This window comes from Wolffia australiana, chromosome 17 (assembly GCF_029677425.1).
Source record: "Wolffia australiana isolate 7733 chromosome 17, ASM2967742v1".
Classification (NCBI taxonomy): Eukaryota; Viridiplantae; Streptophyta; class Magnoliopsida; order Alismatales; family Araceae; genus Wolffia; species Wolffia australiana.
The window spans coordinates 7,329,312-7,354,701 of record NC_135851.1 but is presented as its reverse complement, the minus strand read 5'-3'; the positions used below and the strand labels follow the sequence as shown (position 1 = coordinate 7,354,701).

Here is a 25,390-nt window from a genome sequence, read left to right as displayed (position 1 = left end):
AAACATTGTCGATATAAACCTTTAATAGTCTATAAATGATATTTTGACTTATATAAATAATATTCATTAAAAAATACACCTAAATACTCTATAAATTATATAGAGCACATAAGGGATTGATCTATAGGGAGGCAGAAAATTTTTATTGGAAATTTTCTAATCTTATAAATGAAAGTAATAATTTAAGTGAAAAGCATATTTTTATTTTATATAAAATTCAAGAAATTTTACTTGAGAAGTTAATTGTTTTTTCCTAATTTTATGTACTACTAGAAAGGAGAAATATATACTTTTGGCTTTCGATAAAATTTTACGAATAAACGACATGAAATGATAAATAATATTTTGGATATTTTCCTTGAAATAAGTATATTTTTGGTTAAAATTAGTAAAAATAATAATCATATTTTTATTTACTTTTTAAATACTCTAAAATATAAGAACTGCCTTTCTAGGGATCGGAGATGCTGGTTAGCAAATGTGGGTACATAGATACGGGTGTCAGGCCAAGGGAATCCAGAATTGCTTAAAATTTGACAGAGTTTGGAGAATGGAATGGAATTGGATGCAACATAAAGAAAAATGGGACAATAAATTGGAAGAATAAATGTGCGTATTGTTTAATTAAATTTGATTTGTATAAACTATTGATAGTATCTAAGGTTTAGAGAGAGAAAATTTTAGATTCGAGAGAGAGACAAAGTATTAGAAGATGGGTTGATATGTTTATAGAGAGAAAAGTGGTAGAAGATGGGAGGATATGTTTATGGAGAGAAAAAGTGATGTAAAATGATGAAAATTTCTTGATTGTGAAAATTTATATCTATTTTCCTAAAGTATTGATGCTGGTGTCTTGAACCCCCAATGCATCTTCCTGAACATGAATAATTATATTTCACCAGAATCAGGCATTTTTCTCTATAAGAAAAGGATGAGCAAGTGATGAACACACACCAAAACACTTTAATTAGGTTAAACAAACAGGATCCTAGAGAGCCTTGTCCTGCTGTCTAGCCACTGACACAGAACATCCATAATGAGATAAAGATATAGCAGATTATAATATTCATACATAGGATATGATATAAAATGTTCTTCTATTTTTTCATATTTTCTCTCATTGTCATTCTTTCCTCTTTTCTCATCGGTTGAATTTGAATTTTTCAATGTCCTTCATTTGAATTTTTAGGCCCTCTTTAAAATGGAGGTTAGAGAGAACTGCTTAGGGATCAAGGACATGGACCACTTCCCTCTAACTGAACCTTTGAAGCCTACAAAGGGAATCACTCCAGTTTGTCCTAAAATTCCAAAGAAATTGTTCTAAAAATCACATGGACTGCTTTCTCCAACCCATTCATCATTATCTGATTTAACTCCAATAAAATATCTACACCAGTGGAACCATGCCCTCATTACCCATCCCAATATAGTTCATTTTTCTGTTTCCCTCCCTTGCCAATCTCCGCATCACTAGGTCAGGGATGCGGATGGGACGATTTTTTTCGTCCCGGAACAAAAAAATCATCCCGTCCGAGGATACGCACGAATTTCAAGACGAAAATTCACCACGGGGACCACCGGACGGGATGGCTTTCATCCCGTGGGACGAAAAAACTGTCCGCTTGGAGGTCTTGGACGATGGACGGACGGATGCAGATGAAAAACTGCCGGACTCGCATCCAACGGTTGAGATCTAGCCACGTGGCCTCGCTATGACAATTTGCATCAAGGTCCCTTTATTTTTTCGCGCGTGCAAACTGACGTCACTCAGAATTAATTGTACATACGTCCATTTGCATTTCTCCTCCATATTTCCCTTTAAAAACTTAGAAAAATCTGTATTAATATATTAAAAAAATAAAATGGGTTTTTTTCGTCAGGGACGAATTTCGGGACAAAAATTTGATCCGGGAGGACTGGACGGGATGAAAAACCGCCCCGTCCTTCGTCCCTGAACTTACTCTGGACGTTGGACGGGACGAAATTTGTCCTGTCCTGTCCATCGTCCACGTCCGGGACGATCCGGAACTATACGCACCACCAATCATATTATGTTCCGCGATATCTACCCCACCACTAATCCCTCTCAGTTGCAGCCATTCCATAGTCTATCTCTTGTTCTCCCTTCTTTCCGACAGTAAGCACACAAATACTTCACTAAGTTGGTTCATGCACTGATTTCTCTCAGAAACCCAATCAAAGATTTCTTTTTAGTCCATCCTCAAGAAGCACAGGAAAATTTTCAAACGATGGAATGAAAATGGACTGTATATCTCTTGAGTTCGATGTTTCTAATATGATGGCACGGGTTGATCGATAATGTTCTCGTCTTGGAATGTATCAGTTTCATGAAGAGAGACTCATTTCATTACTTTCCATAGTAAACATAACATGGAAAATAATTTTTCATAACATGGAAAATCTAACGAACTTCATTTAGGAATATTTTTTCATGTGATATGAATTGATATTTCTTCCCAAAAAATATTCAAAATAGAATCACTGACCTGTGGATTGAGGACAAGCTTTCGCACCATCTTCTTTGATTTCAGTACCAAGAAAAAATACTTTCTTTTAATATTCGTAATAAATTTCCAGTAACACACTTAGAAATGTTCGGCTATCTGATTATAGAAAAACATAAAAAAATGGGGATTCTGAGACTAACCATTAAACCCCCGAGATGTGGCATGTAGATACCTCCGGATAACCTCATAATTCTGATCACAGGAAACCTGAAGAAGACAATGAAAGTGAAAAAAATATTGACAAACAGCTTGGGCATAGCAGGAGAATTCATATTAAATGTATGGTAAAGAATAGAGATAGATGGGGAAAGATGGATTCAAAAATAGACAAAGAGACAGAGGTTGAGAAAACGGATTAGATATATTTGTAGATTGATGAGTAAAAAGATGGAATGATAATGGAAGAGAAAGGCAGGAACAGGAGAGAGAGAGAGAGAGAGAAGAATTGGAAACAAGAGAAAAGTGGGATGGGGGAACAGGAGAGAGATGAAGAGAAAAAACGATAGAAGAGAGAAAGGTGAGAACAAGGAAAGAGAGAGACGCGCAGAGAGGCAGGAGAGAGGAGAGAGTGTAGAAGTACAGGAAAAATGAAGGTGAGAGAGGCAGAGGAGAGATAAGAGAGATAAGAGAGATAGGAGAGAAGAAGAGAGAGAGAAAAAAGAGAGATAGAGAGATAAGAGAAGGAAGAAAATAGTGAAAGAAACAGATAGTAAAAGGAGAGATAAGAGAGAGGGGAGGGAAATAGGGAAAGAGAGAGAGACAAAGACAAAGATTGGAAGCAGAGACGAGTGAGATAAAGAGAGCAAAGAACGAGGGAGACAGAGAGGAAGGATACATAATAGAGAAGGGGAGAGAGCAAGGAACGGGAGAAACAGAGAGAGGAAATATACATAAGAGAGAAGGGGAGAGAGACAGAGAGAGGGAGGAGAGAGAAAGAAACGAGAGAGACAGAGAGAGGAAGGAGAGATGAGGGAAGAGGGGCGAGATGAACAGATAGAAAGAAAGGAGAGACAAGAGAGAAAGGAGAGAAAAGACGATGGGGGAGAGAGAAACAGACAGAAAGAAAGGAGCTATAAGAGAGGAGGGAGAGATAGAGAGAGAGAAACCGACAGAGAAGAGAGAGTAGAGAACGGAGAGATAAGAGAGAGGGAGCAAAAGAGAGGAGAGACGGAGAGAGAGAGGGAGAGAGAAATAGAAGAGAGAGAAACAGAAACAGAGGAGAGAGGGGAGACAGAGGGAAAGATAGAGAGAGAGCACGGAGAGGAGAGGCACAGAAGAGAGAGAGAGAGAGAAACAGAAACAAAGGAGAGAGGGGATACTGAGAGGGAAAGATAGGGAGAGAACACAGAGAGGATAGGCACAGAAGAGAGAGAGAGAGAGAGAAACAGACAGAGAGAGAAACAGAAACAGAGGAGAGAGGGGATACTGAGAGAGCACAGAGAGGATAGGCACAGAAGAGAGAGAGAGAGAGGAGAGAGGAGAATTGGTGGGACAGGAGAGGGAGAAATAGGGAGAGAGAAGAAAAGAGCAATGTTAAGAGAGCTAGATAGAGAAAGAGAGAGATACGATGAAAGAGTTTTGATAGAAGCAACAACCTTCTTGAAGACTGTCTGGAACGCCTTGCAAAACTTGTCAGCCTCTGCCGGACCCACCTGAGAAAAATATCACTTTAAGAATGCTATCCTAACACAGGATTAGAAACTTTTAATCTTGATAATATATAATTATGCCGGAGGCAAGAGAAACACGCTGCCAGAAAGTGGATAAAAACAGAGACCAATAACCAGAAAATAAATTTCAACTCAGACATAGGTAAGGTTCAACATAAATGAAATAACTTCTTTTGCTCGTCACTTTGCTCCGCTCCTGCTCCTGCTTGTAAAATCCCACTTTTCTATCAAATTGTATTTTTTTGTATATCTACGGATCAATTGCACCTTAATTAAGTAAAGCAAAACATGTTGTAGCAGAACTGCTTGATGAATTTGGCGGTCTATCCTAACTTTGCTGATCTATCACTCAAAATATGATACAGTTCTTACTTGAACCTATCATACCAGCAAGAGGAGAAGGTGCCAAATCGCACGTGTCTCAGAGCCTAAATGTGGACATAGATCATAAATAAAGAGGACATCGATCATTTTCTTGATTCTCGGAAGAGAGAGAGCTGCGGCTTCTTGCGCGAAAGAGGGAAACACTCCGTCTTTACACGGCAGGGCGAGTTGATCGGACTCCGCCTCTGATTCTTATCTTTGGTTCCTTGTGTTCTCTACGTCAGTGGTCATTTGGGTTTCCGTTTCTCGACGAATTGTCAATAATAACAATAACTGGCTGATTTTCATCTTCGATCTCATGTTTGATCCTGATTCAGTCCAGGATCATACAAAAAAAAATATCACAAAGCCTGAGAAAATTAAAGACGCCAAATTTATGAGAAAATTAGATATTAGACAGTCCCCTAAGTTCATACCTTTCTCTCAGCAGCTGACTTCAACTTGTTCCAAAATGGATCTTCTGAAATGAAAAAAGAAGCATGAGTTCAGCAACTCAAGAACCAACATGAGTGTGTGAGAGAGATAAATGTACCAGGTAATTCCCTCTCTTCTCTTGGGATCTCAGCGTTCAACTGTTTTACAAGGAAAGTGGATTCAATCACTACCCAGGCAAGATTTACAATAAATTAGGGTAAAAATCTGCCGCGAGCAAACTAACGATAAGAGGACTTCTGCATACTCGAAAATGAGATCAACAAAGATCAAGATCAACCTAATCACGGAGATAGTGCCTTGAATCTACAAAAAAAATGAAATCTATGGCGTACTCGAACAAGAGATCATGGAGATGGTGCCCTAATTCTGGTAGAATGCAATCGATTGATGCTCATACCAGGCCGTGAGTTTGTTAAACATAGACGATATCCTCTGAAAAATCAAGCATCCTCATTAAACTGTGATAGATTAAGGTGATGATGCCCTAATTCTACAAGAGTGCAATCTATTGATGCTCATACCAGTCCGTGAGTTTGTTAAACAGAGACGATATCCTCCGAAAAATCAAGCATCCTCATTAAATTGTGATAGATTAAGGAGATGGTGCCCTAATTCTACAAGGATGCTATCTATTGATGCTCGTAGCAGTCCGTGATTCAGTTAAACGGAGACGATATCCTCCGAAAAATCTATCATCCTAATTAAACTGCGATAGATTAAGGAGAATTACACGCTAGGCATACTATATGAAAAGGCATTGCGCGTTGCGCTTGATCGTTTCTCTCCAAAAAATTCATTTTTAGGGAGACTAGCTTACTCCACAGACCGAAGACAACACCATAGAATTCTTCAAACAACTATAATCTATAACGAAAAAACCACATTAGTGTTTCAAAATCAAGAACGAGACCGAGAAACAACGATTTTTTTCCAGGAAAAAAAATCGCACACAAGAAGAGGACGAATCAGGCGAAACCGAGCCCTAACAACGAGGAATGGATTATAGCGAACAAATTAACAACGAAGAAGAGAGATTACACAATAATCTGGAGATCGCACGATCGGGAAGAGGTCCAGAAGTTTCCTGAACTCGCGCTCCTCCATCGCCGCTCTGCGACAACAATCGACCTTCCGAAGATCTTCGCAAATCTCTAAAAACGAAGAATTCATCAACGAATTACTTTAAACTTGTCCGAGAAAATCATTGAACCAATCAGCGCGACGAATCAAATTGTTTAATATGTTGTGTACACTGTTTAAAAATCATATATATACACTGCGATATGAATCAGTTTAATGAAAAAATTAAGAATATAATATTTACAATTTCTGAACAAATAAAATAAAACTTAAAGCAGTGGTCTAGGTTACTATTAAGATATTGCGTGTGAATTTAATAATAAGTAATTAAATACTTAATTAAAATTTGATATTTATCTATAACAATGGTTCTCATTTCTCCGAAAGCTAATAAAACAATAATTAAAGGGATAAATTAGAAGCTACAAGGTACATTTTATAAGCAAAGTCTAAGAAATCCACAAAATCTACAAAATGTGTTCTAATTACCTTGTTTTCTGAGTAACCTTAACAATCCAGTTAAGTAATCCATCAGCAAATAGAAAAAGAAAGATAGGGCTCCCCGTCCAATATCCATCTGATATCCGATATCATACATTTTAATATCCAGATGAAGTCGAGACAATTTCAGATGTCAGTATCTAATATTTGATGTATGTATTTTTTTTTTTGGCTGATACCGGATACCAGGGCAGACGCCAAAGGCATAAGTACAGCGGCAGTTGATGGTAGAGGATATCGATCTTCGAGATCTAGATATCTATTTACTTTTATAAGGAGACATTCTCCAATATGTAAGGAAATGAAAGTAAGTTTTCATATGAATATTTTATTTATTTCATAAAAGAGCACCCTTGTGGTAACACTATGTTTGGGTCCGGACAAGACTAATAAATTTCATTGTTGACTTTGATCATTAGTGTATTGCATGATTTCAACCAAACTAACTTAATTAAATGTTAATTAACTAACTTAACTATAATAATATGATCCATGCATATAATAAGATGAAAGTCAAAGAGCTTAATTATATATTCACATGTTTTTACTAATACGATACATTATTTAAAAATTTTCAATATAAATCAGATATAATAAAAATCGATATCAAACATTGATATCCGATACGGTCATCCAACCCCTGAGACAAAGGAAGATGTTGATATCTGAGCGGATGACCATATTGGATATTGGTACGATAGCAACCAATATCTGATATCATCAAATGACACCTCAGTATAGATAGAGTCGAGTATCTAATTTCCCATTTCTAACATCCAGCACACCATCTGTCCTGACAGCAATATCAAATGTACCGCCCCAGATGGGCAACACTAGAGAGAGAGCATGATCAAATGGTTGAATTTAAGCACTGATTTTACTTTATTTTCCAAAGCTATGCCGATTATATGAATTGACTAAATTATTAATAGAAAACACTATCCATCAAACTACACTGATCCAGGGTTTAGCAATGTGATCAGCCAAATCTATACTAGGTCGGCATTATCCACTCAAGGATCTGATAGATCCACATGGTCTGATCGGGAGTGGATCATCGGCCGATCATATTGACGGGGCTTTTAATGATTGATCAACCAATCCAAAAATTGGGTTGCCCATGAAGTGGAATGGAGATAATGATTGAACGGGGCGTTGTTATATGTCAAACCTGAAGAGATAGAGGGAGAGGGAGAGAGGTAGTGTCTGTGTGTGTGAGAGAGAGAGAGCAAGTGTGTGTGAGATAAAGAGACAGGAGAGAGAGATTTTTTGTGTATGTGTGGGAGAGAGAGAGAGATCAAGTGTGTGTGAGATAAAGAGACCGGAGAGAGAGAGAGATTGTTTGTGTGTGTGTGTGAGAGAGAACAGGTGTGTGTGTGAGAGGGGGAGAGAGGGAGCATGTGCGAGAAAGAGGGATATGGGGAGAGGGGTTGTACGTGGGAGAAAGAGTAGGGTAGAGGGAGAGAAGAAGTGTGATTGCGTGAAAGAGAGAGAGAGATAGATAGATAGATAGATAGATAGATCGATAGATAGATAGATAGATTAGATCGATATATTAGATAGATCGATAGATTAGATAGATCGATAGACCGATAGATTGATAGATCGATAGATAGATAGATCGATAGACAGATAGGTAGATAGATAGATAGATAGATAGATAGAGGAACTGCTAACCATTATCATTGTATACGTCTTAGCAAGGGAACTGGTAACCATTATCATTAGCAATGAACGGGGGAACCGCGATGGAAAAGGGGAAAGAGGAGAAGAAAAAAAGAAAGAAAAAAGGGAGAGAAGCATCATGGGAAGAGAAGCAAAGAAAAGAATGGAAAAATGGTTGAGAAAGTTTCAATACATAGGCACAGGAGAAAGGCAACACAAATGTCACATATATTGATTGCCACCAAATCCTCCAAATCAAAGTTTTCAAAAAATATACATGGAAAGGAGATTTGGAAAAATCTCATACAGTCCATCCCAAAGTAAACGTGAAGAAACAGTTGAAATCAGTCTCCCCAAACTTTTCAAGGAAGAACAAAAGAAAGGGAGAGAGAGAGAGAGAGAGAGAGAGAGAGAGACTCCTCTTTCCCCCTAGAAATCAATGCTAACCCTCTTTAACATCAAGGTTGTGGTTATCCAGCTTTTCGGGCCGAGAAATATATTTTTTCTGAGATCTGGAATAGAGATTGTGTTGCTGCGCTGATTCTGATTTTCTATTGCTCTTTGACAGATGCTGAAAATGCTTTCAAGTCACGCTTTGAAACTCAAACGGGTTTTTAATGGTCAAGTTACAGGTAAATGTAGATAAATTTCTCTCCTTATTCCTTAGATAATAGGATACATACAGTAAAATTAGCACAGGGCACATAGATCAAAACTTTCTGCAAAAATTCTCGCATAATGCATGTTTTTTGTTTTGATCGATCGCAAATGACATGGTTGTAAGAACAGGTAAGGTGTTTCCTTTGATTTGATACAGGTAAAAAACTATAACAGGTGGAGCTAGAGATTTCAGACATGAGAGAAATCTAACTAGAAAGAGTGAAGATGCAGTCAGGAAGGAGCAGCAATCAGCCGTATGGGTCCAAGCGAACTACACAATAAGACAAGAGAAGGATGGACAAGCTACTCCACTCAGGTATATGAGACCAATTTCCAGGGTCGCAAAGATATGCTGGGCAATGATAATGACGGGCATGGAAAATATCTAAAACATCGAGATCCATGGAAAGAAAAAGCTACACACCAGAGATCGGCAAAAATGGAGGGTTGACCAACCAATCTGGACTCAAATCAACCTTGATCAGCACAAAAGTCTCAAATCAACCTTGGTCAAGAGCACAAAAGTCTCAAGACCAAAGTCAAAAAAACAAAAATGCTACACTCTCATATCAATGTTGTTTTGCCCAAAGGGTATATCAAACAATGTATTCTCACGTTCAAATCAATTAAATTTTCTTAAAAAAAAAGATGATAGATCGATAGATAGATGGATAGATAGATAGATAGATAGATAGATAGATAGATAGATAGATAGATAGAGAGAGCGAGGGGGAGAGAGGGGGGAGGGACTGTATGTGGGAGAAAGAGATGGGGGGAGGGAGAGAGGGAGAGAGAGGGGAGGGAGTGTATGTGCGAGTAAGAGATAGGGTAGAGGGAGAGGGGAGTGTATGCGCGTGAGAGAGAGAGTGGGGAAGAAAGAGAGAGGAAAGAGGATTGAGGGAGAGAGGGAAGAGGAGTGAGGGAGAGAGGGTGTGTGCGTGTGAGAGAGAGAAGGTGGGGAGAGAGGGTGGGGGAGAGAGGGGGGGGAGAAAGAGAGAGGGAAGAGGAGAGAGAGAGAGAGAGAAGAGGAGAGAGGCCGAAAGGGAGAGAGATAGACAGAGAGAGGGGGAGACGGAGAGAGGGAAGAGGAGAGAGGGCGAAAGGGAGGGAGAGAGAGGGAGTGTGTGGGAGAAAGAGAAAGGGGAGAGGGAGGGTGTGTGAGAGAAGTGGAGAGGGAGAAGGGAATGTGTAAGAGAGAGAGAGAGAGAAGGCAGAGGGAGAGAGGGTGTGTCTGTGAGAAGAAGAAAGAGAGTATGTGTATGTGAGAGAAATAGAAATGGGAGAGGGAGGGTGTGTGTGAGAGCAGTGAAGAGGGAGAAGGGGGTTTGTGTGAGAGAGAAAATGAGAGTGCAGAGGGAGAGAGGGTGTCTGTGAAAGAGAGAGAAAGGGGAAGGGGAGGGAGTGTCTTTGGGAGAAAGAGAGAGGGAAGAGGGAGAGGGAGTGTGTGTCTGCGTGCGAGAGAGGGAGTGTGCGCTTGTGTGTGTGAGAGAGAGACATTGTGTGTACGTATGCAAGAGAGAGAGATAGCGAGAGAGAGGGAGGGATTGTGTGCTTGTGCTTGTGTGAGAGAGAGAGACTGTTTGTGTGCAGGTGCAAGAGAGAGAGATAGATAGATAGATAGATTGAGTGTGTGTATGTGTCTGCTTGTGTGTGTATGCGAGGAAGAGAGAGAGAGGAAGCTTGTGGGAGTGACAAACGAAAGAGGGAGAGAGAGTGAGGGTGAGAGAAAGATATATATATATATATAGAGAGAGAGAGGGAAGAGGAAGTGTGGGAGTGTGTGTGGGAGAAAAAGACAGTGGAGAGAAATACATAATTATTTCTTTCTTGTTTTATTCTTCTTGTCATCTTCCAAGATGGGCTATTTAGATTACTTTGCAATACATTTTTTATACCACAATGAGTCAACATGATTGTGCTAATAACAGTCCACTACCAGTCTGGGACCAGACAAGACTGGATCAGAACCAGACCAAATTTTTAGGTAGGGCTTAGGTTTTGCATAAAATCCCGAAGTGGACCAAGACCATCAAAACCCTGAGTGTGTGTGTGTGTGAGCGAGAGACAGAAAGAGAAGAGATAGAGATATAGATAAGTACTTGAGAGTGAGAGACAGAAAGAAGAGAGAGATAGAGAGAGAAGTGTGTGTGCATGTGTGGGTCAGAAATAGGAAAAAAGAAGAGAGAGAGAGAGAGGTATATGTTAGAGTAAGAGTCAGAAAGATGAGAGAGACAGAGAGAGGAGAGAGAGAGAGAGAGATTAGTACTTGAGAGCGAGAGATAGAGAGAAGTGTGTGTGTGTGTGGGTCAGAGATAGGAAGAGAAGAGAGAGAGGGAAGTGTGTCTGTGGGTGTGTGGGTCAGAGATAGGAAGAGGAGAGAGAGAGAGAGAGAGAGAGAGAGAGAGAGAGAGAGAGAGAGAGAGAGAAGTGTATGTGTGAGAGAGAGAGACAGAAAGAGGAGAGAGAGAGAAGAGAGAGAGAGAAAGAGATTAGTACTTGAGAGTGAGAGACAGAAAGAGGAGAGAGAAGATATAGGAGAGATATAGAGATTAGTACTTGGGAGTGAGAGACAGAAAGAGGAGAGAGAAGAGAGAGGAGAGAGAGAGAGAGATTAGTACTTGAGAGTGAGAGACAGAAAGAGGAGAGAGGAGAGATAGGAGAGATATATAGATTAGTACTTGGGAGTGAGAGACAGAAAGAGGAGAGAGAAGAGATAGGAGAGATATAGAGATTAGTACTTGAGAGTGAGAGACATAAAAAAGAGAGATAGAGAGGTCTGTGCATGTGTGTGGGTCAGAGATAGGAAGAGGAGAGAGAGAGATGTGTATGTGTGAGTGAGAGAAAGAAAAAGGAGAGAGAAAGAGAAGAGAGAGGAGAGAGAGATGTGTAAGAAAGACAGAAAGAGGATATATAATTATACGGAATAAAGGGAAGTTTTTCTTAGATCCTTTTAATTTATACGGAATCTATCCTATATCGACAAGGATTGACGTGACCAACTTGACAAGATAGACACCACCCCTACCAGGATAGACCTAATAGGTCACAAGATCGTATAAACTATAGTCTCGACTATACTAAATAATTTCCCAGTCTCCTAAATGGGCCATGGAAATTCAAACACAGAATCTCCTAATAAACTAATTCCGGAAATTACCTTTAATTCCACGTCACCCGCCGCCTACCGGTCCCCTCGTTTATGGTATTTTTCTCTCAATTTAAAGCTAAATTAAATCTTCACGCAACCATTGCGGGGCCCACAAGCATAAATAGCAGTAAATTAAAAATAAAAGGAATTTCTCCAAAGCTCGGGGGGACAGGTAGGCATCGGGTCACCGGCCCGCGCGTTTGCGGTGACCCGATACCGCACACAGAAAAGGCAACAGAGACAAAATAATAAAAATAATCCAACGGCTGAGATTTCTCGACGGTGAGAGAGCAAACGACAGCCATTGGATCGAGCACTCTCCGGATAAGAGAGCCCCTCAGCTCGACACGTACCCCAGGGACGCGTCAATGCCCATCTCTATCTCTCTCTAGCACGAACAAGACGGATGAGACGGCCGTGGAGAAGAAACGCCGCAATCCCACTGCCTATCTCTCTCTAGATTTAGAGAGAGAAACCTACCTACAGAGACAATTCTAGAGAGAGAACCATATATAGAGAGAGAGAGAGTCCTCTGTTCTCAAGAAGCCAGTCTAATCTTGCATTTTAGCCTCCTTTCACCGATTTCATTCTCTTGTTTAGCCGCGAGACCGTTTGAGTAAATGGAGTAGATCCATCAAGTTTGTTCTTGGTGTCTTCGGTGTTCTTCTCGTTCTTCAGGAAAATGGAGTACTGGAGAAAGTATTTCCGGAGCGCGGACTCGAACATCTTCGAGGTGATCGAGAAGGCGATACATGTGGCGGTGGCGGATTGGCCGCAGGAGTTTAGAGCGAGGAGAGATGGGCTCGCGGAGGTGCTGTTCTCGTGCCAGCTGGCACGATGCGGTGGCTGTGACCGAGTAAACGGCGAGGACGAGAGCAAGGCGGCGACGGCGGAGGAGACGGAGGCGTTGACGGAGGCATTGACGGAGGAGACGGCGGAGGAGGGGCACTTAGTCAGGGAAGTGTTCAGGATCAAGCAGATTCTCTCCAATAAAGATTTTGAGGTCAGAATTTTGATTTTTGATCATGTGGACGCCATCAAAATAACTTCTTAAAAATTAAAACTTTGTTCTTCTCCAAGATTTTTCATCTGGGCATATGATCAAAATCGCTTCTTTGCGCATTCTCCGACATTTTTCATCTCGGCATGGTCAAAATAGCTAGTTTGAATAGAATTTGATCTTCTCCAATATTTTTCATCTGGGCATGATCAAAATTGCTTCTTTGAGTATTCTCCCACGTTTTTCATCTGGGCTCGATCAAAATAGATAGTTTGAATAGAAAATTTGTTCTTCTCCGAGAATTTTCATCTGGGTAGATAAAAATCGCTGCTTTGAGCAGAAAATTTATTCTTCACTGAGATTTTTCATCTGGGCAAGATCAAAACCGCTGCTCTGAGTAGAAAGTTTGTTCTTCTCCGAGATTTTTCATCCGGGTACGATCAAAATCGCTGCTTTGGGCAGAAATTTTTTTCTTCTCTGAGATTTTTCATCTGGGTACGATCTAAATCGCTGCTTTGAGCAGAAAATTTATTCTTCTCCGAGATTTTCATCTGGGCACGATCAAAATTGCTGCTTTGAGCAGAAAATTATTTCTTCTCCCAGATTTTTCATGTGGGTACGATCAAAAATGCTGATTTAAGCAGAAATTTTTTTCTTCTACGAGAATTTTCATCTGGGCACGATCAAAATCGATTTTTTTGAATAGAAAAATTGTTCTTCTCCGAGATTTTTCATCTGGGCTTGCTCCAAATAGCTCATTTCGATCAAGAACTGCTCCTTTTCTGAATAATCTCCGGTTTATGATTCTCCATCTTGTTCTACTGCAGACCGATTCCGTGCTGTTCGAGTCTCTGCAGAGGTTACAATCCATGGCGCTGTCCGTGGACGTGCTGAAGGTTTGTTTCTCTCTCTAGCTTCTCTCTCTAATTTCTCTCTCTAAAGGCGGAAGTTTCTTCTCGGATGATCGATCTGATCAGGAAACGGAGATTGGGAAGGCGGTGAATGGTCTACGGAAGCACCGATCAAGGGAAATGCGATTACTCGTTCGAGCTCTCATCGAGTAAGTTCTTACTTCTCTCTCTAGAAAGCCAGTCCGATTCATGAATGTTCTTCGTGTTCTTCGTGGTTTTCAGCGGGTGGAAGGTGGTGGTGGACGAGTGGGTGCACGCCAACGCCATCATCACAGGTTATAATCACCAAATCTTTGAAAAAAAATTTCATCTTTGATTGAATCTCTTCCTGTTGCAGAGTGCACGCCGGAGTCGATGAACAACGGTGAAGGGCAAGCGTCGACGGAGCGATTTCAAGTTGGCGATCATCATCATCATCAATCGTCGGGCTCCGATCGTAGCTCGATCTCCGTGATGCAGTTCTTCGACGACGATCGAGGTGAGTCGCTTTGATCAGATCTTTTCTTAGGGTTCGTGGCTGAAATTTCTCCATCAGGAATCAAGAATCCGCGAGCATCGAACGGATCGACGATCTCGGAGGAGAAGAAACCGGAAGCCCTAGATCGGAGATCGAATCTCCAGGATTTCTTCGTGCAGCCGGTCGGAAAATCGAACAAGATCGCTAACGCGGCCGATTCCAGATCTCGGCAGCGGCAGGAGAAGCCGGCCATCGGAGTGAGTTGCTTGTTTGATCCGTTCTTGCGCGGATAACGACGAGAAAATCGTCAAAATCGTAATCATCGATGTTATTTTGATTCAGAAATCGGCGATCCCGGAAGAATCGTCGGTTCGGGCGAAGCTCGAGGCCGCCAAGAGAAAGCTCCACGAGCGGTATCAACAGGCAGAGAACGGTAAACAGATTGTTCGATCAGGAAAAAAAAGTTTGATTTTGGTGGAAATTTGTTCGCTGATTTGATCGAATCTTTCAGCGAAGAAGCAGCGGACGATTCAGGTGATGGAGATCGGAGAAATCCCCGATCAAAGCAGACAACGTCCTCAAAAGCATATGAACAACAACTGGTCGCGGACATCTTCCGGCCGGAATTAAGATCCGGATTGGAATGTAGATATTCAGAGAACAGATTTGACAAATATTTTCTACTCATCGCCGACGATAACGCTCGGATTTTGGGAGAAATAGCCGCCTGAGATCTGCCCAAATCTCTTGGATCAGGCAAGTTGTAAACCCTAATCCTCGATTTTGAAATACCAAGAGAATGGCTAAAGAAATTCCTACTACATTGATATGGAAATTGAATGATAGAGATCTTGAAATTTGAGTATCTTTTAATTTCTGATTGAGATCGATTCACCGGAAGATTAATGCGCGCGCTCTAGTTTGTAGAAATCCCAAAAAATATCGAAGATTGCGGCCAAAAACGAAGTAACTTTTTCAGAAGTTCAAGAATTTTTTTATTCAACTATCAAGAGTAGTCAATTCATCACCTCCCTCTTGAAAAAAATGATTGAAAAGAAAGACAATGATTGGGATTTGAAATATTTAAATATTGGGAAAACTGCAACATGCAAAAGAAGACTGTCAAGCTTCATATCATTAAGAGAAAATAACGCGTTTTTCCTGGTCAAAGACGTCAACTTTTGTGGTTCAGATAATGTAATAAAATTTTTAATTTGAATAAAAATTATCAAATAATTTTAATTTGAAAACTTACGGGTCAACAATCTAAGATCGGTGACAGTAAACCGCGGCGCAAGAGGAATCCCCGTCGAGCAGCCACGCGCCGAGGTTTACCAGAGACCGCAGCACGTCATCCAACGACGTCCCCGCCACCCAATAAATAAGTTTTTTGCCCTCCTTTACGAGAGAAGACGAGTTCTTTCCGCTGACCTCATCCAGCTTGGTCAACGCAAATTCCGGGCTTTCAACGGTCAACATCTTTCCAAAACCCCTCGCCTCCAATGCGGCAGCGGCCGCAGAAACAAAGGAACCGGACTCCGAAGAATCCACGACTGCCTTGATGACATCACTCCACGCCTTTGCTGAGCCGGCAGAGCCCCTTCCATAGAAAAGCTCTGCCCCAGGGAGAGCCAGAAAGTCAACGGTGGAGCCCACGGAAAAGTCAACGAGGGGAAGAGCGATGCCGCCATCGAGCAGCCACGTGTCGAACCCTGATTCCAAGCTTTTTTGAAGTACTTGGGATTTTAAAGAGAACTCGGCCGTCTTCCAATCCTGATTCCGGGCTTTGAGATCGGCGAGCAGCCGGCCCGAGTCAACGACCGCGTGCCCGGTTCTTGCGAGGTCAACAAGGAGCGCTGAGTTGGCTCCGAGGAGAAGGTAATTGGAGATGTTTAGCCTTTGAAAGTGGCAGATCAGGTTTCTGGCAATATCCTGAGGAGTGTTGAACAGGCTGACCAAGATCACTGTTCCTTGTTTATGCACAGAATTTAAGATAAACCCAAGCTGATCCAGGGTTTTAACAATCCGGCCACGCCGAACCTCTCCGAAGCAGAAATCGTACCATTTTAGGGATTTGACCGGCGGATTTTTCCAGTGATTGAGGTCAAAATAATTTTGGTCAAGAAGAATGGAGTCAGGGCCCGCGGTTTTAGCGTAGTTCACTCCGGTGTCCCGGTGAGAGACGCTGAGAGCTCTTTCATCGCCAAAATGGGTGTAAATGTTGAAATATCCGCGAGAATGTATGAATTTGATGAACCAAGGGGTCCATATCTTCTCCCCCATTTTTTTATACCACCCATTTGTCACCTGCAGATGAATAACCAGAGGAGAGAGAGATGATTGTTAGTCGGCATCTATGGCCTATTATATAGTTCAAATGCTGAAGTTACTGTGAAAAGCCAGGACAGAAAATATTAGCATTAGGAGAGAACATGTCCATCTCCATTTGTCCAAGACCAAACATAGATGACAATGACAATGACGAGTATTAGGGATGATGAAGACAAATTCATCGTCATCCCGAGGCCAAGCCCCGAGTCAACGGCGACAATTACAACGATCAGCCAACAGCGTCATCGTCAACCATTGGTTGCTGACGTGGAGTCAAAGTCCTCGCAGCTTGTTCTATCCCCATGTCAACGATGATAATGATGACAACAAACCAGCAGCGTCATCATCATCCATCGGTTGATGACGTAGAGTCAAAGTCATCGTACTTTGTCCAAGGCCAAACATGGATGATGTCAATCGCAATGAGATTCAGGGATGACTATGACGATGATAAGCTTCTTTTTGTCATTGTCACCCATAGCTCAGCAACAGCAATGATGACGACAAGTGGACGATGATGATGACAATGATGAATTATCATCATCATCATATGGTTTCCACGAGCCTTACTCATCGTATAGTCATCCATCAGTATAGTTGATGATAAATCATCATCGCAATTGTCATTCCTCCAAGTCCAGACATACATGACATTTGTGGTGACGAGATTCAGGATGAATTTATCATTGTCTGGAACCCTAATGCAAACTATGAGCTAAAGTAGGTACTTTAATGTGGAAAAACAGACTATGCTCATTAGGAGAGTACACACATGCACTGACATAGAGGCACATGATGCAGATTAAATGCAAAGTTAGTAAGATCATAAAGAAATGGAGAATGGATATGAGTTTGCGATCGGTGTTACCATGCCTTCAAGAACAGGGGGAATGCCTTTGCTTTTGCGTTCGTCATACCACAGCCGAAATTCTTTCCATGGCCTTGGGAAGAGGAGCTGACCCCACGTGCCAACCAATTGATATACGAAAAGCTGAGTTCCATTCTCCAATTGAAGCTTGTTTCCATGTTTACCTGGTACAATGTTTGGCATAAAAATCTTGTCTGAAGTCTAGAGTGTAATTTTTTTTTTTGAAGTCTGTAGTGTAATTGAAAATTTTCAGCGGTTCGGCTGAGTTAGAAAGGCGCAGAAAACATTGAAACTGCTCCAAAATCATATTAAAGCAGAATAAAAAAAATCAGGGGAAAATAATAGCTATCTCACACAAATATAGAACAATACCTTGGAATGCAGGTTAAACGCATTGAATTCTACTGCTTTGAGATCCGATTTTATCAATCTTAAAGCAGCGAAGAATAAAATTAGGGGAAAGTTAAAGTTAACAGCCATGTCACACAGATATAGAAACTAAAGAGCATGCAAACTAAAAAACTAAATCTTATGATGAAAGTAAAGATACTTCTATACTAATACGAGTAGTTATATACCCATATGGATGTATTTGTATTTCATGATGCGTTTCACACCTCGATGACTCCATGTAGTTTTGATATAGATTGGCATTTTCAGACTACGGACATCAATGCAATAAATTTTTTATTTTACCCAAATAAAATAATCCATGAAATAACAACATGAGAACACCTAAAAAAGCATATTAAATGCATTCAATTTTACGTTCTGAGTTGTCCTGGAGAGAAAAAGAGGCGAGGTGTGAAAATACCTCGTCAACACGAGAAATTCAAAGTTAACAATGGCTGTGAACTTTAAAAAATTCACTGCATAAAATTTCACTACTCCCAAATCCAATTCCATTAAAATTAAAGCAGAAAAGAATAAAAATAGGGGAAAATTAACAGCCAGATCACACATATAGAAGAACAACTTGAAAATGCAGATTAAATGCATTAAAATTCCCTTCTTACAGTTAATCTCTACTAGAAGAAAAAAAATTGTTGAATCGAACATACATCTTCAGCTTGAAAATTCTTGTAGGCAAAAATAGTAAAATAATACTAAGAACCCTCACCGGGAACGAACCTTGGCCGCTGCAGAGACGCCCCAAAAATTGAGGAACTGAAGTTCGAAGAATCGTAATAATAATCTCTAATAATTAACTTCAAGAACTTGTAATAGAGCGGCGAGAGCTCCAAATCATCTTCAACAACGAAAGCAAAGTCGTCATCAGAACAAGGCCACCACGCCTCCAACCACTGCGCCTGCAGCCCAGCATTCGCCGTTCGATAATGCAAGATCTTCTCTCCGTGAGGCCAATTAAACTCATCGACGAACTTCAAAATCCGCCGGGCCTCTTGAAGCTTGCGATCCAGCCATTCCGGGTCGCTACCCGGAGTCGATAATTTGAAATGATCTACGAAAACGTGAAGATTTACCCTGTCCCCGCCATAGTCGGCCCTTAAAATCGACCAAAGGCATCTTCTAAGGGACTCTATACGATCAAATGCGAGAACTTTGATCGTGAAAGTGAAATTTCTGGTTGCGGGTAGTGCTCTGTTGTTCAAAGGAACTGAGATCAGATGTGGGTTCTGATCAGATTTGTGCGATAAGGGAAGAAGAGAGCTGCAGTAAGAGTAGAACAGGAAGAAGAGAATTAAGAAAAGGAAGATGAGGGGGATTGTTGTACGCCTTCGGAGAATCTGCTGCGAGTGAGGGCTGTTCTTCGCCATGGATTTCTCGACCGCATTCCTCGCTCTTTCTCCTCGGAAATGAGCATTGGTAAGGAGTGTGACTTGTATTTGTTCTTGAGAAAAACCAGAAATGTGCATATTAACCCCAATATTTTGTTTTGAGGGTTTATCTGAAATATTTACTCTATAAATTTACTCTGGAATATTTACTCTATAAACCATTATTATTTTGTTATTTTTATTGATAATCAGTGATATTTGGTTGTGTTCTTACTTTTTTTTTTATTAGCCAACAACAGGGTTGTGCTCATAGACAGATCCAGCCGTGGCCTAGACGCCACCCAGGAGGGTTTTGACATATGCCAAAACTTAGTGTTTAGTGTTAAGGTTTTGTGTTAAGGTTTTGTGTGATGGCGTGGAGCGAGTATAAATATACCAATATGTACACATACCCCACTCATCTATCCCACGATAGGAATAAAAGGCATGAAACAGTGATACCTCACTAGACGTGGTCGTTCTGTTCTTTTTGTGCGGATTTGTGTGAATTGTTTGTTCTGTTAGGTTTTACGAACAGAACAAAAATGAATTTGAACAGAACATTGCACAGAACTGTGTGCGGTTTTTTTGTTCACTTTGTGCAAATTTTGTTCTAGTTTTGTGCGAATGTGTGAATTTGTGCGAATGTACGAATTTTGTTCGTTTTGAAAAAAAAAAAAGAGAACAAAGAACAAGGCCATGTGTGGTTCTTTTCTGCAAATTTTTTGTTCATTTCAAATGGACAGAACAACCATGTCTATACGTCACCAGGTCACTGAGTAGGCCTCGATTTAAGTAGTGGTTTTCCATCCCCTGGAGGCGTCAGTGCGTGTTAGGGAGGAGGTATTGTCATTGCCTTCTAATACTATTACAAAAAAGTTTTAGTATCAAACAACACCCTGGCTGCTTAAGTTACTATTTTAGGGATGAAGCTTACGTCCCCGAGTAAAATTTGGGGATGAATTCTAGGATGCATCAATACTAACTAGAATGGGTGATTACGGTTTTGTGGTTAATCATATGCTAAGTCATTTGGGAGGCTCACACAGATTAAGGGTTATACATAAAAGGTGACTAATGACGGTAAATATTCCATGAGAGAGCTGACACACTCATTTGTATCTTCTAAATAAAAAAGTGTAGCTTTGGACCCCTCATGTTGGCAAGGCAGCATATTGATTAGGTCAAAATTTATCGTCAATTAATTAATCCAAATGTTGAAGTATTTTTTTATAAGTTTGGACAATAAAGGTTCTTGGGATATTAGAGTAATTGACTAAAGTGATGCATGGGTCGAGGGTCACATGCAAAATATTTTCAAACATTGTTGAATATGTTATAGATTTTTGGCTTTTATGAGATTTCTCTATTTGCTATTGATATGCTTTAGATTATCATACCCATGAGAGTCATTCTCGAGTTCCCTTTCCTCTTTCTTATTTATCTTCCCAAGTGTTAATTCCATTGAGACAAGAAAGTGACAAAATCCACTCTGATTTTTAGTGTCACAGTTCAAGAGAATGATGAGATTCAATGCTATGAAGATCAGGTGAATACATCTAGAGGACACACATCTGAACGGTTTGGAGAGGATCATTGAAGTAACCTAATGATTGCAGGAATTTTTTATCCCATGTGTCATGATCATCAATGTTATTCAGTCTTAAGATCCCTTTTTGTTCAGTATTACTCTTCATAATAAATTTGGGATTGAGTCGATGCAGGCCTAGAAACCCAACAAGTCATCATGTCATGGATTAAATTCAAAATGTGTAACTCTATATCAGGATTAAATCCACCAAGTAGCATCAACTAAAAAAATGTAAGAATCAAGTTTACTAAGAATAATCATTGCAGTTGACTTATTACGTTGACTGTAAAGTCAATACACTTTTATTATGCTTAGTTTCATTAGAAAATTAATTATGACTTTATTTATGTATGAAAATAAGAAATGCAAAAATAATCCAAGTTCTGTAGTGCTTTTGTATAACTGGATGTTGTTTTTATTTTCAGTTGGAAGAGAAGGGGCTTGAGAGGCTCAATGCTTACAATTATGTATGAAACTAAGAAATTCAAACAGGATCCAAGCTCTGTAGTGCTTTGTAAATATGGATGCTGCTTGTTTTTTCACTTGGAAGAGAAGGGTATTGGGTGGCCTAGGGGTTAAAATTTATGTCATGGTCTCCAGAAGGTGTTAATTGGTTATATTTTGTAGGAACACTTTGGGAATCAGTAATTTCCCTTGAAAAAAAATTCAGAATATCATAAAAATTATTGAATTTTCATTGTGTGCTTCTCATCCTCTTATATTTAGAAAATATATACTCATGGAAGAACTTTATAGGTTAGTAAACTTCTATATTTTTCACCTATATCTTTTGATATGTACTAGCTACCAAAACATATAACTTTTATTTATAAAAGTGGAATTCATTACCTTGAATTCACTAGTTTTTTTCATAATTAAGTTTGTGAATCTGGTTATCCACGTAGAGGTTAATTTATAAATTAATAGAAAAATGATGCAAATATTGAGATTATCCATAAATCATCCCATCTCCATTATTTTAGGTTGGTTTAGCATTCTATGAGTCAAATAATCCTAGTATAAAATTTAGTAGAGGCTTATTCTGAGTCCATATTTTTTATGAATATAATAATTGGGCAAAGCCCTATGTCATGTACGAGTTGAACCTAAGTGCACTAATTTTCAAGATGAGATGGATGTATCTGCTTTGTAAGGACCTGAAGGACTTTTGACAAGGGTTGAACATAAATGCTTTTATTTCTCATGACAAGAGCGAAGATAGACTATTGAAAATATTTCCATCTGGAACTTAATTTTTTTTACTATTGGTATGTTTACCCATGGATCAGTGAACCAATTACTAGAAATGTATTTTGAGGCTCTTTAAATTTTACCATAATGTGAAAATTGTTATAAAGCCTTTAAAGTATGTACCAAATTACCTATTATTTCATGACTTCTCTTTCTAAAAGAAGGATCAATTCAAATGAGTCTTAACCATCTCATATCTGGGTACTCACAGTGTAAAGACAAAAGAAACAACATAATAGGTGGTTCTTTGCATCTAGGTTGGAAAATTCTTCTATGCCTGGATGTAGGCATTACCTAGAAAACTATTGTTAAATTTTATGAAATCATTAGGATTCAAGAACAGAAAATATATCATATGATATTAATAAAACAGACAAAACACTCTCTTTTGGGAAAGGTTGGCCTGATAACAGTGTAAAACTAAAAAAAAGATGAAATATTTATTTTTTTGGAATTTTCCAGTTTTTTAAAATTGATTTCTTAAAAAAAGGAAAATGAAATAATATGATCATTAAAATTCTTAAATGTTGGTTTTAAAATAGAGCTATGCAGTTTAAGCCCAATTCAAATGATTAATCTCTATTAATTCTGGGTTTATGGCATTTGAACAAGGGGCTTATTATAAGTCTCAAGATTAAGTCCATTCCATTTAAATGATGGGCACAAGTGGATTTGAACTAAATATGTTCAAGATGTCCTCTTGCCTATGTATAGGTTTAAAGTCCTTGAATAGGTATCTCAGCTCGTTTACTTGTGCTCATGAGTAGCCTAGCATGAACACAAGGTATATCGCAACATTAAACACAGTGTTGCGAACAATACATACATGATAAATGAGACAATGATCAAGACTACATATTGACCAAGTGTGATTCCTTTCTTTAAAAGGAAATAGTTTCTTCAAACGTTTTGTCCTAAATGTAATAAAAAAGAATTGATTCAAACTAGAAATTTTTTAATTTTAGTAAATAAAAATTTAAAAATTTGGATGGAAATATTTTGATTCACCTCAATTATAATTTGACAGATTATTGTCAAAAAACCTTAAATCACCTAAGAAACCAGTCTGGAAAAAGACAAAAAAAGAAATATGAGAAGACATAACCCCAGTGGTTAGTCTATACTCATCAATATCTTCCGCATATTCCACATCACATATCCCACCCCTCCTCACAAAGCTAGGAATTTACAGCCATCAACATAGATATTATTTTGTCCTTTTAAGGAAGCCTTGTTGAATATAATGATAAGCCTTCCACATTAGATGACCCAATTTCAAGGAGTTCTAGAGCTGGAAATACAAAGACACTCTTTCTCTACAAGGAAAAGTTTAGGTACTTCTTCCACCACTGTAGTGAATTTATTGTGCAATAATCAATGAAATATTATGCTACAGGATCCAAAGATGTAGGTTTTGATTTATTTTATGATGTCCTTGTTATCGTATAATATTTAGGGTATGAACATCATGCTATTCCCTAGGTTAAAATCAATGAATTTTTCATGTACTTGAAGGTCCATCTTCCTTATTATTGGTGATGTCTTTTCCTATTTCAACAAATGCTGCATTGATGGAAAGGGCTGAAGCCATCCCATCAATACAATTTTCTCTCATAATGTCATTGTACTTATTTAAAATTTGAATCATCCCAGCATGTGCATGCCTCAAATAATCCAATTGGATGTGAATAAAGGGGAGTCTTTCCTTATTTCCATCCATCCTCAAATAAGTGATGTTCGCCTTCACCATGGATATGAGGCTGTCAACAATCGATAAAGTACCTGAAATAGAAAAAAAAATGAGACAAAGTCACACCAGTAAATGAAAATGGGTATGTTTTATTGAGGAATGCATGATTGAGAAAAGTTGGCGAGTCTCATGAAATGGAGACCAGCTAAAATGCACAGAGTAATTCTGAAGCATCCTGAAAATGTCATAATGCTTGAGAAAATACGCCCACACTTCCGACTCCTCACTTTTTTTATGTGTAGCTTTTCACAGTCTTCTCCCAAAAATTCTGGAACAATCTGGTCCAACACCATCTTCTCCTTAATCGGTCCAATCAACATTTCAAACGTAGATTTCATTTGGGAATCTTGTGCGGATGAAGGATTATACAAGTACTATAAAAGATGATGGTAAAGGTTCCATGAGAGAGTTTATTTAATACTATGAATCTTCTAGAGCACCCCACGGTTTAGAAACTTAGCCTATCAATTGTGATAAATCAACCTTTAATTAGTTACTCTATTTGTCGATATATGATTAATTAATAAGTTTTTCCAAATACATGGCTTAGGTCACAAGCACAAGATCTATCGAATTTGGTGGTGGATATACTCAAAGTTATAATGACTTTTTAAAAAAAGGTTCACAAATAAGTGTAAGTAGAAGGGGCATCCATTTTAGGTGCCCATGACATGCAGAACTTTTCTTTTGATTCCAATCACCCAAGTAGTGAGAAGTCACGGTGATGAGGTATATTACATCATTAAAAAGAGTTGGAGAAGAGGATATCCATCATCAGGTTGATCATGTGGACATATCTACAAGCTGGATAGGTGAACGACTTGAAGAAATTCTTATGAGAATAAATTCATTAGTGGACGTAAATCAAAACTAGGTGATGTGATCAACTACCATTTTATAAATCAATGATGAATTAATTTTTCCCTCTTCCACTACACAAAATTGAGATTTTATCAATCAATCAAAACCGTCAGACCCAACAGTTTTTTCTTGTTATGTAGTTTTTATTGGAGATTTTAGCAAGTATAAATGGTTTATCCTCTTAAAAGATAAAGCATAAATTATTACCACATTTCTTGAACTCCAAAAATTAATAGAAAACTAAAATTTTACAAATATAACATATTTCCAGTTTGATTGGGGTGTAGAGTATGAGTCTTGCAATTCAATGTTTAAATATAGGTCATTATTCAGAAGGTGTCCTGACCTCACATCATATAACGAAATTGAACAACTAAAATAATAGGCATATCCTAGGAAAAGCACTTTCATTGCTTCATAAAACAAGAATGTACATGAAATTATGGATGGGGCAACAACTACATATCTCATCAAAAGAATGCCTACACTCATTCTTAGAACAAAACTCCACATGAAACTCT

The 25,390-nt window shown here is 39.1% G+C and overlaps 3 protein-coding genes across 6 annotated transcripts; 1 reads left to right on the top strand and 2 right to left on the bottom strand.

Annotated features, from left to right (window-relative positions):
• Window positions 1-2,392: 2,392 nt before the first annotated feature.
• LOC144714552 (octanoyltransferase) lies at window positions 2,393-6,263 on the bottom strand. 3 transcript variants are annotated; one of them, XM_078589308.1, is made up of 6 exons: window positions 6,056-6,263; window positions 5,115-5,154; window positions 4,999-5,039; window positions 4,124-4,180; window positions 2,669-2,735; window positions 2,393-2,540 (listed from the first exon to the last, which is right to left on the bottom strand). In XM_078589308.1, the coding sequence occupies exons 1-6, from the start codon at window positions 6,185-6,187 to the stop codon at window positions 2,500-2,502; spliced, it is 378 nt and encodes a 125-aa protein (XP_078445434.1). In that variant the 5' UTR covers window positions 6,188-6,263; the 3' UTR covers window positions 2,393-2,499. The 3 variants fall into 3 exon arrangements, with proteins under 3 accessions (XP_078445434.1, XP_078445432.1, XP_078445433.1); XM_078589306.1 differs by having other exon boundaries at window positions 4,999-5,042; window positions 6,056-6,245; XM_078589307.1 differs by having other exon boundaries at window positions 2,393-2,537; window positions 4,999-5,042; window positions 6,056-6,245.
• A 6,246-nt stretch (window positions 6,264-12,509) lies between these two features.
• LOC144714294 (Transcription elongation factor (TFIIS) family protein) lies at window positions 12,510-15,260 on the top strand. The gene is made up of 8 exons (XM_078589017.1): window positions 12,510-13,074; window positions 13,899-13,967; window positions 14,049-14,131; window positions 14,205-14,257; window positions 14,320-14,460; window positions 14,518-14,696; window positions 14,782-14,872; window positions 14,951-15,260. The coding sequence occupies exons 1-8, from the start codon at window positions 12,754-12,756 to the stop codon at window positions 15,067-15,069; spliced, it is 1,056 nt and encodes a 351-aa protein (XP_078445143.1). The 5' UTR covers window positions 12,510-12,753; the 3' UTR covers window positions 15,070-15,260.
• Window positions 15,261-15,548: 288 nt separating this feature from the next.
• Window positions 15,549-19,465, bottom strand: LOC144714293 (transferring glycosyl group transferase). 2 transcript variants are annotated; one of them, XM_078589016.1, is made up of 4 exons: window positions 18,759-19,465; window positions 17,639-17,802; window positions 15,695-16,746; window positions 15,549-15,600 (listed from the first exon to the last, which is right to left on the bottom strand). In XM_078589016.1, exons 1-3 carry the CDS (start codon window positions 19,414-19,416, stop codon window positions 15,706-15,708), a joined length of 1,863 nt encoding a protein of 620 aa, XP_078445142.1. In that variant the 5' UTR covers window positions 19,417-19,465; the 3' UTR covers window positions 15,549-15,600; window positions 15,695-15,705. The 2 variants fall into 2 exon arrangements, with proteins under 2 accessions (XP_078445142.1, XP_078445141.1); XM_078589015.1 differs by having other exon boundaries at window positions 15,549-16,746.
• Window positions 19,466-25,390: the final 5,925 nt, after the last annotated feature.

Excerpts from the sequence above, each read along its gene's own strand:
- LOC144714293 (XM_078589015.1), bottom strand. The coding sequence starts at position 19,416 with ATGGCGAAGAACAGCCCTCACTCGCAGCAGATTCTCCGAAGGCGTACA. Across the intron at positions 17,803-18,758 it reads GCGGCCAAGGTTCGTTCCCG|GTAAACATGGAAACAAGCTT; the intron begins GTGAGGGTTCTT and ends ACATTGTACCAG. Across the intron at positions 16,747-17,638 it reads CCCCTGTTCTTGAAGGCATG|GTGACAAATGGGTGGTATAA; the intron begins GTAACACCGATC and ends ATTCATCTGCAG.
- LOC144714552 (XM_078589306.1), bottom strand. The coding sequence starts at position 6,187 with ATGAATTCTTCGTTTTTAGAGATTTGCGAAGATCTTCGGAAGGTCGAT. Across the intron at positions 5,043-5,114 it reads AGAAGAGAGGGAATTACCTG|AAGATCCATTTTGGAACAAG; the intron begins GTACATTTATCT and ends TTTTCATTTCAG. Across the intron at positions 2,541-2,668 it reads CACATCTCGGGGGTTTAATG|AAGATGGTGCGAAAGCTTGT; the intron begins GTTAGTCTCAGA and ends CTGAAATCAAAG.
- LOC144714294 (XM_078589017.1), top strand. The coding sequence starts at position 12,754 with ATGGAGTACTGGAGAAAGTATTTCCGGAGCGCGGACTCGAACATCTTC. Across the intron at positions 13,075-13,898 it reads TCTCCAATAAAGATTTTGAG|ACCGATTCCGTGCTGTTCGA; the intron begins GTCAGAATTTTG and ends GTTCTACTGCAG. Across the intron at positions 14,258-14,319 it reads CGCCAACGCCATCATCACAG|AGTGCACGCCGGAGTCGATG; the intron begins GTTATAATCACC and ends TTCCTGTTGCAG.